The following is a 13,197-nucleotide window of genomic DNA, read 5'->3' as shown; positions in this document are numbered from 1 at the left end:
AACATTTTCCTAACTCACTCATGTATGGTATAGTTCTGAGGTGGTCTAGTGATACACAAATAATTTTCAACATAGCCTTTTCTTGAGTATGTACTGCTCTCTGTCTGTTATATCCCCTACCTGTAGTAGTCCATACACTGTTTAAACTGATATATTTCTGTTGTTCAAATCTATATAAAATATGTTGCACTGGCTAGAAGTGATCTTGTAGATGCCAGATATATCCTGATTTGTATACACTTTTATACTTGCTCCTACAAACAATTTGTATCCATGAAAGAATGTAGTACCATATGACGACCAATTCCAATTATGAGTCACTGATAGGGTTAACTCGCACAAATACTTGGGTGTAACAATTTGTAGGAATATGAAATGGAATGATCACGTAGAATTGATCATAGGTAAAGTGGAGGCCAGACTTTAATTTGATTCTCTTAGTACCTGGAAATGAACCAGTTTATACAGGACATTAGTTAAAAGATATTTATGATAAATCCCAGAATACTGCACAGTTATGTGGGAACCATACCAAATTGGATTAACAGCAGATTAATGCATATAAAAAGCAGCTTGAATCGTCACAGGTTTGTTTGACATGTGAAACATGCTAGATATGCAGAAAGGACTAAAATCGGACACTTGAAGATGCATACGAGTAAAACTATCTCGTGGAAAACCTAATTAAAAATATTTCAAGAATCAGCTTTAAGTTAGGAATATACTACACCCTCCTATGTATCAATGCTGTAGGTATCACAAAAACAAGATTAGTCTAATTACAGTGTACACAAAAACATTCAAGCAGTCATCCAAATAGATCTGGAAGCAGCTCTACCACCTTGTGCAACAGGAAGTACCCTTCATTTGTAAGGTTTCCAGAGTGTAGATGTAAAAAATCTCTGCTCTGAGAAACCTTTCTCTATCTATCCTAGCTCCCTGGCTGAAGATACATTTGAAAGAGAGAGAGAGAGAGAGAGAGAGAGAGAGAGAGAGAGAGAGAGAGACACACACACACACACACACACACACACACACACACACACACACACACACACACACAAACAAACAAACAAACAATCTGAATTCTCTTTTGTGTAACTGTACCCTATGTGCTTAATTAGACAACACTGGTCAGTTGTGTCTTGACAGCATATTAAATCATCAAAGTTATGGCATAACTAACTAACTAACTAACTACAATGAAAAAGCTGAAAATATATGTTGGACATGTTAAATTACACAAACATTTGTCAAAAGCACACAGAAAAATCTGAGTTGGTCACTACAGATTAACGTGCATCACACCACAATATACACACATGTAATGAGTAACTCTTTTCTCTAGAATATCTACTATCCCTTTTTTTTATCTCAGGACTACAATTTCAGAAGTTGTGGTATCTGTTATTTATATCAAACCGTCCACTGCGAAAGAGTAAAAGTTTTTCAGCTCGTATTCCAATGTTGTAGGCTTGTATGTTAAGTTTTTTCTTTTTTAATTTGTAAATCTTTTGGTTGACTAGTGAAGGTACACCCCTCTGCAACATGAAAGCGTCTTGGAAACGCATGGTAATAGCTCATGATGTAATGTGTTAATGGGATCACATAAAAAGGAAATTTGATTTAAATAATGAAACAATGGACCAGTTGTGTATTTCTTCATGCCTAGCATGACTTGTTTAAAGAATTTATCATCATTATTAAGTGCAAACATGTTTTATATTATGTTTGCATATGTGTGTTCTACCTCTCTTCGTCTACAAGCATTATCTGTGGTTTTAAGGTACGGTGTGCCTCCATTTTGCAGAAATTCACACATACACACAAACTATCACTGATACAATTCATTTATGTGAAATTAAAATATTGTGCAAAAATACCACATTTTTATTTTTGATCTCGCATAGTGTGTGTGTGTGCGGGGGGGGGGGGGGGGGGGGGGGGGGGAGAGTTGGGCAGGTGGTGTCTACTATATGTAATAGAGGTGACACATTACCTTAAAACCAAAAATGATGGCTGCAGGGCAAAGAGAGGCAAAATAGCACACGTACAAACATCACATAAAGTACCTATGTAAATGTTGGACTTCGTAATGAGAATAAATTCTCAAAATGTCATGGGTATTTTGTAAAAAAATTAACTTAGAAATTGTCAGCCAGTTTGACATTGCCTGCATCAAATTTTTCCATAACCTGTCAGTTAAGGCATTGCTTATCTTTTTTATTTTTGACAGCCTCTGGTCTCTAAATTAAAAATTTATTTTTCAGCACCGTGTCAGGAAGTTGGCTCCATTGGAACAAACTGAAGAGGATCTGACAACAATGTTTGAGAATTCATTTACGGTGTATTAGTCACAACTCGTGTCCAGAAATATGGAATATATGAAGCTATGCAAGATGATTCTTATTTGTGAGAGATTGTTTTTGTGCAATAACTGGAGAGAGGCAGCTGGACAGCAAATCCGCCAATAAGAAAATGCATAACATGCTCAAAGAGATTTTCTCCCCATATAACGTAATGTGGACACAATCAACCCACATAAATTTACTGCAACATTTTTGGTATTTGTAAGAAGGCAAGTCATCTGAAGGGAAACGAAATCCACAAATATTTTTTGTTATTAATGTATTAAAAAATGTTTTGATGTGTACATGCATATGTTTCAGTGGATTATTGCTGTTAAAGCACCAATTTGTTACGTATTTTTATGTGTATCTTTTGTACCTGGATGTTAAAAATTGATAAATAAATTTAATTCAATGTTTATTTTTAAGGTTGTTCATACATATCTCTCTGTGGTTCCACCTTAAGGCTATTAGATGAGCATGCAAATCATGTATTCCTACAGAAAATACAGCAGAGCAGTAGTTTCCATTCAATCTTTGCAGCTCATAAAGACATCAACCATTTGATTCAATCAAAGATTAATCAATCTCCTCAGTGAGTATCTGACCATGTTAAAAAAAGCATGCAAGATGAAGAGTATCATAGAGCAAAAACTATGCGAATTACAGAAACGCTCAGATTTTCTCCTCCTCCTCCTCCTCCTCCTCCTCCTCCTCCTCTGTTGTTTCTTCAGCCTGATTTTCATACAGCTGTCCACACTACTATATGCTATACAAGCCCCTTCATCTCTGTATAACTATTGCAACCAACATTCATTTCAAACAGCTTACTGTATTGTAGTTTACATCTCCCTTTAAAATTGGTACCCCCACACACTTATTTCCATAACCAAACTGATGCCTCAGGATGTATCCTATCAAGAGTAAGGTTGTGCCATAAATTTCCATTCTTCCCAGATTGATTCAGTACATCTTTATTAGCTATCTGATCTACCCATAATCCTTTCAGCATTCTTCTGTAGCACCACATTTCAAAAGCTTTTATTCTCTTCTCTTCTGAACACTCAAAGTTAAAGTTCCACTTCCATAGAAGGCTACACTCAAGAAAAATACCGTCACAAAACACTATCCAACAACTAAATTTATTTTCACCAGTAACAAATTTCTCTTTTTCATAAATGCTTTTCTTACTATTACTAGTTTGCTTTGGCTATCATCAGATTTTTAACTCATCTACTACTTTGTGTGTAATTTCCTAATCCCTCAACATTGCTTGATTTTATTGGACCAGGGTAGGATTCCAATTGACTGTTGCCTGTCATATGGCACAACAACCAGTAGTGATGGTCTGGTGTATGACTATATTTTGTAGCTTTGTAGCAGGACTGCTGTGGTTGTCATCCATAGCACCCTTACACCACAACGGTATGTCAATGATGTGCTATGCCCTGTTTTGCTGCCCTTCACTATGTGCCATCCTGGGATTACATTTCAGCAAGATAATTCCCACTCACACACGCTGAGAGGTTCTACTATTTGTCTTTGTGCTTGCCAAACTCTAACTTGGTCAGCAAGGTTGCCAGAATATCCCCATCTGAGCATTACAAGCAAGGCCTCCAACTAGCTCAAAATCTTGATATAATGCACCAGTTGGACAGAATTTGGTACAATATCCATCTTGAGGACATCTAACAACTCTGTAAATCAATGTCAAGGTGAATAACTCGTTATATAAGGACCAACTTGTGATGCCTTCCCTCTTGAATAAATTGTCCAATTATCCTGAAATTGTAATCATTTTTTGCCTTTACATGTACATCACATTTACCAATTTCCATCACACTCGGTTTTTTTTTTTTCTTTTTTCTATTGACTGGTTTGATGCGGCCCACCACGAATTCCTTTCCTGTGCTAACCTCTTCATCTCAGAGTAGCACTTGCAACCTACATCCTCAATTATTTGCTTGACGTATTCCAATCTCTGTCTTCCTCTACAGTTTTTGCCCTCTACAGCTCCCTCTAGTACCATGGAAATCATTCCCTCATGTCTTAGCAGATGTCCTATCATCCTGTCCCTTCTCCTTTTCAGTGTTTTCCACATATTCCTTTCCTCTCCGATTCTGCGTAGAACCTCCTCATTCCTTACCTTATCAGTCCATCTAATTTTCAACATTCATTTATAGCACCACATCTCAAATGCTTCGATTCTCTTCTGTTCCGGTTTTCCCACAGTCCACGTTTCACTGCCATACAATGCTGTACTCCAGACGTACATCCTCAGAAATTTCTTCCTCAAATTAAGGCCGGTATTTGATATTAGACTTCTCTTGGCCAGAAATGCCTTATTTGCCATAGCGAGTCTGCTTCTGATGTCCTCCTTTGTTCCGTCCGTCATTGGTTATTTTACTGCCTAGGTAGCAGAATTCCTTAACTTCATTGACTTCGTGACCATCAATTCTGATGTTAAGTTTCTCGCTGTTCTCATTTCTACTACTTCTCATTACCTTCGTCTTTCTCCATTTTACTCTCAAACCATACTGTGTACTCATTAGACTGTTCATTCCGTTCAGCAGATCATTTAATTCTTCTTCACTTTCACTCAGGATAGCAATGTCATCAGCGAATCGTATCATTGATATCCTTTCACCTTGTATTTTAATTCCACTCCTGAACCTTTCTTTTATTTTCATCATTGCTTCCTCGATGTACAGATTGAAGAGTAGGGGCGAAAGGCTACAGCCTTGTCTTACTCCCTTCTTAATACGAGCACTTCGTTCTTGATCGTCCACTCTTATTATTCCCTCTTGGTTGTTGTACATATTGTATATGACCCGTCTCTCCCTATAGCTTACCCCTACTTTTTTCAGAATCTCTAACAGCTTGCACCATTTTATATTGTCGAACACTTTTTCCAGGTCGACAAATCCTATGAACATGTCTTGATTTTTCTGTAGCCTTGCTTCCATTATTAGCCGTAACGTCAGAAATGCCTCTCTCGTGCCTTTACTTTTCCTAAAGCCAAACTGATCGTCACCTAGCGCATTCTCAATTTTCTTTTCCTTTCTTCTGTATATTATTCTTGCAAGCAGCTTCAATGCATGAGCTGTTAAGCTGATTGTGCGATAATTCTCGCATTTACCAGCTCTTGCTGTCTTCGGAATTGTGTGGATGATGCTTTTCCGAAAGTCAGATGGTATGTTGCCAGACTCATATATTCTACACACCAACGTGAATAGTCGTTTTGTTGCCACTTCCCCTAATGATTTTAGAAATTCTGATGGAATGTTGTCTATCCCTTCTGCCTTATTTGACCGTAAGTCCTCCAAAGCTCTTTTAAATTCCGATTCTAATACTGGATCCCCTATTTCTTCTAAATCGACTCCTGTTTCTTCTTCTATCACATCAGACAAATCTTCACCCTCATAGAGGCTTTCAATGTATTCTTTCCACCTATCTGCTGTCTCCTCTGCATTTAACAGTGGAATTCCCGTTGCACTCTTAATGTTACCACCGTTGCTTTTAATGTCACCAAAGGTTGTTTTGATTTTCCTGTATGCTGAGTCTGTCCTTCCGACAATCATATCTTTTTCGATGTCTTCACATTTTTCCTGCAGCCATTTCGTCTTAGCTTCCCTGCACTTTCTATTTATTTCATTCCTCAGCGACTTGTATTTCTGTATTCCTGATTTTTCCCGTAACATGTTTGTACTTCCTCCTTTCATCAATCAACTGAAGTATTTCTTCTGTTCCCCTTGGTTCCTTTGCAGCTACCTTCTTTGAACCTATGTTTTCCTTCCCAACTTCTGTGATGGCCCTTTTTAGAGATGTCCATTCCTCTTCAACTGTGCTGCCTACTGTGCTATTCCTTATTGCTGTATCTATAGCGTTAGAACTTCAAACGTATCTCGTCATTCTTTAGAACTTCCGTATCCCACTTCTTTGCGTATTGATTCTTCCTGACTAATGTCTTGAACTTCAGCCTACTCTTCATCACTACTATATTGTGATCTGAGTCTATATCTGCTCCAGGGTACGCCTTACAACTCACAGGTGTGTGCAAAGTGTACCGTTCAGCTAGTTATCTGTAAATCTTTACAGAAGTGGCATAGATTTATAAACGCTCATTATAGACATGGTCATTTTCAAATGTGGTAAAGATTTGTACAAAGTAATATGAAATTAAGACTGGCTGTAATACATCAAAATGAGCAGAAGGAAAATGAAATTCAAAACATTTAGTAAACATTTGTGATCATGTCTCATATTGAATAATCCATTTAAATGTATGTACAGTTACTGTTGTTAACCAGTTAATTATCTGCTCTCACAGACAACAACACTGTGTCAGGCAATTACACCTCTGCATCTTTAGGGCCACTGAGGGTGACAGCAAACCAAAACAGGAAGATATGACACAGCATTCAGAATGGTGCCGACTTTTAACAATTAGTGGTTGGGATCCGTAGTCCGTCTTATCATGCTTCTTACTATAGCTAGTTTATTGGGTTGCTCATAACATACTAATTTATGTAGACTGTCAATTAATAAGCAGTTCGGTATATGTGTGGCCATAGGTGCTGCCCCACAATGTTGGTATTGGAGCAAAAAAGTTTTATGACAACTACTTTAACCTGTAGTTTGAAGAATAGCTTTTCTTAGTTTTTCCACCTTTTATTCCTTTAGGCAGTTCATTCCCCATCACTCACATTTAGGTAACATTATTGATTATAAATCTAAACAACATCACACTGAACAGCATGTACAAGACACTGTCCATCCTGTTCAACTGCAGTTCAAAGTCCTTGCATTCAAAGTGGAATAGTTTTGTCATGGCTGGCTCTCCCACTATCATTAAGATGGATTATCACAGTGATTAATATTTAAGACACTTAATTTTGTATCAAAAAATTTAATGAGCACAACTCAATAAGCTGCTGTACTTGGATATATACATTTAAAAATCTGAAGGAAATTAGGGCAATCCATGCAACCAGCATTCATGCAGTATAAACATAAGCTAAAAGATATCACAAAGCAATATTTTATCATATTATCCCTCCATTCAGTTGACAGCAATATTGGTGAGGAATGAAAAATTAGAACACGTCTCGCAACACTGGAGACCTGCTCAATGAATTTCTTGTAAAGCATACATTGTGAGCTCTTGAGAACACATGCACAAGTATCTGGCATTCAGTGAGTTGGAGTACGATCACTGCACATGACTTGTCAAATGGGCCAGTAGGCTGAGTCATTGAACAGCCTGAAACACATCACATCAGGAAAATTCAGTTATTCTTTCAGGGTGCGTCATTTTTTAGTGTGAGTGAGTGAGTGAGTGAGTGAGTGAGTGAGTGAGTGTGTGAGTGTGTGTGTGTGTGTGTGTGTGTGTGTGTGTGTGTGTGTGTGAGAGAGAGAGAGAGAGAGTTGTGCTAAATGCAATACTTAGTTACGTAAAATAAATATATCTGGAATGCAAACACAATATCCCTTTTTCTATTTTGCATTTAAACTGCTTTTTCTCAAAAAGAATTTTCTATTTTATGCGAAATACTTATAATACACTAATTTTGTATTTGTAAATGCATTATGCATCTCCCGATCCTTTTATTTCATACTTTTTATTTCTCATTCATTGTTTACACAAAAATAGTTTGATAGATATAGAAGGTGCAGTAAGTGCCAAAGGTATACCTGTCAACTGAATGTGACCATGACTGTAATCATTAGTAAAAGGCAGTAAGACTTGAGTGCACATTATGTGATATTGTTTGTTTATTGTAAAATGTACTGAAATTATCTGATAATGTCTAGTGATCTCAAAAGAAAGTGGAGGGACACTAACTATGGCATTCTTGTGCAGTTATGAGTTCACTGACGAGAAATGCTAAGTGTTCAGTCAGTGTGACACTGACAACTATGCATTTGTAAACAGTGTCTGCATCTGATTTTTCTTTTCATTGATGAGATCAATATCAATAATTTTATTGGCCATTGATAATTTTGATACTGTTCTACTAAACCTGTGTATCCAGTACTACAGTGTAAGTGCAGGCAAAGATTTTACTGTGGTGATTGTTTGTTTCCTAAATGATACCACATCACATGTATTAATTGTAGAAAATGAGTCCTTTATGGTTGTTACTGAATGCAAACAGCAGTTGTCTGTCTGACCAAAAATTATGTGCCAGGAAACATGTAGTAAAAAACTGCAGAACGATACACAGAATATATAAAGAATGCGAAATGAGATTTGGAAAAGGTTGATTTTGTATGCTGTGCTTCTGATATTAAGTCCTCGTCCAAGAGAAGCTGTGTGTGTGTAATGGCTCATTGAATTAACTGTAAGACTATTGAATGAAAAAAAATGTAACTCTAGCTTGCGGTAGGCTTAAGGGAGTGCACATTTATGATAAAGTAGTTGAACAGGTTGTGGACATTCATTCAGAATTCACTTAAAGCTGACAATAGATCAAATATGGCCAAAGCTCTTCAACTGTATGGAAAAGATTTGGATACAGGAACAAGTGACAGAGATTTAGCTTGTATTCTAAATACTGAAGTTTTGCATGATGATGGTGTTTTCAACCTAAGAGAATTTCTTGAGGTATTGATTTTGAAGAGCTGCAACTGCCTAGTTATGATGTGTAAGGCATACACATTTCATTTAATACCATAAAAAGTATGGATAATGCCAGATCTTAATTCATACAAAAGAATTGATGATGTAGCCATGTTCAAAATGTCAAGCATTTTGAAATGTGTGTGCAGGGTTGCCTATAGCCTGCAAAACCTATTTGGAATCGTGTGGAAAAATCCCCAACTTATTCCATGTCCAACATGGTGGAATTTGTACTGTAATTCTATTAAAGATCTCTCAGTCAAAGCTACTCTAAATTAAACTTTAGGAAAACTTGGATTAGTACCTTTCAAAGAAATCAAAACACAATTTTTTTAATGAAAACATAAACTGTCAAAAACGCACGCACACACACAGTTTAGTCATATTGGTGAAATTGTCCAAAATCTGGCTACTTGCCCAAGTTTAAAATCATATGTGCACATGCACAGCAGTCTGGTTTACATCAGCTATATCTGTACTTTCTTAAGAACCAATATGTATAATATCTGAATTCTTATTGAATTGTAAATGTTCATTGTAAACTCTGTCATGTCAGTGATGATAAATGGACATAATTGTGTTATATCTAAGTGGGTGCCTAGGCAGTAGAAGTAATTGATTTGGCTCAGTTGTGGTTACAGCTCAGCAGTAGTTGTTTTGTGTAAGTATGTCAAAATTAACGCATTTTATGAGAATTTATGAGACACTGGAGGTGAATAACAAATGTGTGTACATTGTTTAACTAGAGAGAATATTCAAAGATCCTACACAAGTGATGAACTGAGAACTGTTAACAATCACCCCTTCAGTGACAAATGACAAAGACAAGTAACAGTTCATTATTTATAACAGAACTTTGTAGAAATTCTCTGTAAATTAATTACAAGCCTGGGCTTTGTTGTCAGTATTTCAGACTGGTTTGTAGAAGAATGTTACAGGTTGAATAAGCTACTGGTATTTTTGAGTGTCATATGAATTATGTCTAGCACATCAGCAGCCATTGTGAAAATTGTATCAAAAGTCTTTGCCATCACAGGGGAACCCCCAGACCAGAAGTCTGCATCTCTGTCGCTCAAATTATTTGGTGCTTGTAGTTCCAGAGAAACTGCATTTGACTTCCCTCATGCTTGTTCAGCATCCTATGCTTGAATGGCCTGACTGTCCACTCCAGGAAAAAAGAGATGATCCACTTGTCCGATTTTCATGCCGCAAAAGTACTTGGTGTACAAGAGTCACTTCATTTTATGAACTCAGTTCTTCATCAGTAGCTTTACTTTCCACGTGAAAAAAGAAAAAAATACTCATTTTTGTTTCTTGTGATGTTTAGTTTCATAATGTTTCTCAGTTGATTTTGAAGAAAGTATACCATTATAAAATCTGATTTTTTTTTTTTTCACATGTGGTAGTGTTAAATCTTAGCTTTTTAATAAAACCCTTATCTTTTCATATTGCATAAGTCAATGTGAAATGATGTTATTTGCCAAGCAAGTGCACTTGATTTACAAATCTCATATTGAAAAAGTGTGATAGGATGCAGCTTATCAATTACTACATTTTAGACCTTACATTACTGTTAGGAAAATACAGCTAAAAATACAGCTAAAAATACGAGTTTTTGAAATTGCAGTGACATGAATGTCTGTCTTCTTTCACAACTGAATGCAAGTTATTAAACAGCTTCAGTGCCACAATCACAAGGCAACGGAGTTCCTGCATGGTTTTCACACTGTCAAACACTGCAGGAGGGAAGAACAAATTACTAACAATCAGTGCTGGCATGTTATCAGGCTCAGAAATCCCAGATATATATGAATTTTTTACCTAGTGGTGACCAGTTACTCTGGAAAATCATTTGCTTTGGTCTCACAGGTAGTACACACACATCATAAAAGCAATTAATTCTTGTCCATTTCTTGTGATGCTGCAAAAAGAACTCTATCCTAGCTATTCCTACAACTCCCTTCTTAAATAGATATTATAGATTGTGCCTTGTTGCTAACTGGTAAGCCCTTGGATGTAGCTCACGAAGTGTGTAGGCATAAAATTTCTCTTCTATTTGAAGTACACTAGACACTATTTCCTTTTCCAATTTTACACCTAATACAAATATTCTTCCAGATTTCCGTGAAATTAATTTTGAAGGAGAAACTTCAGCATTACTAAATGCTTCTAACATAGATCATAGCACATTTAATATCTTAGTAGCCTTCAGTGCCCTTATCTTCTGTGACCACGTGAATTGCCTTGGGCACACGTGATATTTCTTTCATTCTATTTCTCACTTTTTCCCTCTGGGATATATTTTGGTTCTGGACATGGTACTCTAGAGTGAAAGTGGCACAGGTTAGTCATATCGGTGAAATTGTCCAAAATCTGGCTATTTGCCCAAGTTTAAAATCATATGCAATAGTCCAAATTCACACTGTTGCCACTGTGTAATTTTTAGATTAATTATAAAACAATGACAAAAAGTAGTTATAAAAACTAAATATATTCTACTAGCTAAGTTTACCCTTAATGTGACATACTAGAGAAAAGACTATAATCACAGAAACTCTATGAAAAAATAATGAATGCATACCTGAATAAGTTTTAAGATGGTTGAAATTGTGTTTATGTTGGCTACAATTGAATGCAACAATGAACTGACACAGTTTTACAGAACAACTGAAGTGTCCTCAAAGACTTTTAACCGTTTCCGAATCTTCTTTGTTGTCTAAAGCTTTACATCCTACACGCAGGAATATAAATGTACAGCATAACTAATATGATTTTTGTTGCATCAACTGGTGTAAATATATCAAAATAATCACTAGTCCGGACACACAGAGTGGCCTCTGCCCTCCCCACCTTCCTCCCACCACAACACTTTATTTGAACACAGCCTGCCTATTCTGAGCATTCATACTTGAACAAGCCATTCCCAACTAGGCTGCACTCAAACAAGTTTAAAAGAATAGTTGACTAGGCACTGGACAGATATGTACCCAGTAGAACAGTTCATAGTGAGGGGGAACCTCCATAGTATACAGTTATTGTAAAGAGACTTCTAAAGAAACAGAGATTACTGCAGCTCTCCATGCTACTCTATCCTGTGCAAGCTTCATATCTCCCAGTACCTACTGCAACCTACATCCTTCTGAATCTGCTTTGTGTATTCATCTCTTAGTCTCCATCTATGATTTTTACCCTCTACGCTGCCATCCAATAATAAATTGGTGATCCCTTGATGCCTCAGAACATGTCCTACCAACAGATCCTTTCTTCTAGTCAAGTTGTGCGACAAACTTCTCTTCTCCCCAATCCTATTCAATACCTCCTCATTAGTTATGTGATCTACCAATCTAATCTTCAGCATCCTTCTGTAGCACCACATTTTGAAAGCTTATATTCTCTTCCTGTCTAAACTATTTATCGCCCATGTTTCACTTCCATACATGGCCACACTCCATACAAATACTTTCAGAAATGACTTCCTGACACTTAAATCAATACTCGATGTTAACAAATTTCTCTTCTTCAGAAACGCTTTCCTTGCCATTGCCAGTCTACATTATTTTATATCCTCTCTACTTCGGCCATCATCAGTTATTTTGCTCCCCAAATAGCAAAACTCCTTTACTACTTTAAGTGTCTCATTTCCTAATCTAATTCCCTCAGCATCACCCGACTTAATTTGCCTACATTCCATTAACCTTGTTTTGCTTTGAGACAGGCAAAATGCCTTCAGACTTAAAGAAGAATATAATAATTCCAATCACAGAGAAAGCAGGTGGTGACAGATGTGAAAATCACCAAACTATCAGTTTAATAAGTCACGGCTGCAAAATACTAACACGAATTCTTTACAGATGAATGGAAAAACTAGCAGAAACCGACCTAGGGGAAGATCAGTTTGGATTCCGTAGAAATATTGGAACACGTGAGGCAATACTGACCCTATGACTTATCTTAGAAGCTAGATTAAGGAAAGGCAAACCTACATTTCTAGTATTTGTAGACTTAGAGAAAGCTTTTGACAATGTTGACTGGAATTCTCTCTTTCAAATTCTGAACGTGGCAGGGGTAAATTATAGGGAGTGAAAGGCTATTTACAATTTGTACAGAAACCTAATGGCAGTTGTAAGAGTCGAGGGACATGAGAGGGAAGCATTGGTTGGGAAGGTAGTGAGACAGGGTTGTAGCCTCTGCCCAATCCTTATATTGAGCAAACAGTGAAGGAAACAA

At 36.8% G+C, this 13,197-nt stretch overlaps 1 protein-coding gene across 1 annotated transcript in view; it reads left to right on the top strand.

The window, feature by feature from the left end:
* LOC126334429 (hydroxyacid-oxoacid transhydrogenase, mitochondrial) overlaps positions 1-2,769 on the top strand; it is a 65,183-nt gene extending 62,414 nt beyond the window's left edge. The window contains exon 10 of the mRNA XM_049996838.1: positions 2,271-2,769. Within this exon, the coding sequence (XP_049852795.1) occupies positions 2,271-2,354 (84 nt within the window). The 3' untranslated portion in view covers positions 2,355-2,769. The remainder of the gene's footprint in view (positions 1-2,270) is intronic.
* The last annotated feature ends 10,428 nt before the right edge of the window (positions 2,770-13,197 follow it).

This window comes from Schistocerca gregaria, chromosome 1 (genome assembly GCF_023897955.1).
Source record: "Schistocerca gregaria isolate iqSchGreg1 chromosome 1, iqSchGreg1.2, whole genome shotgun sequence".
NCBI lineage: Eukaryota > Metazoa > Arthropoda > Insecta > Orthoptera > Acrididae > Schistocerca > Schistocerca gregaria.
Note: the sequence above shows the minus strand (reverse complement) of the source record. Positions and strands in the feature narration are given on the sequence as shown.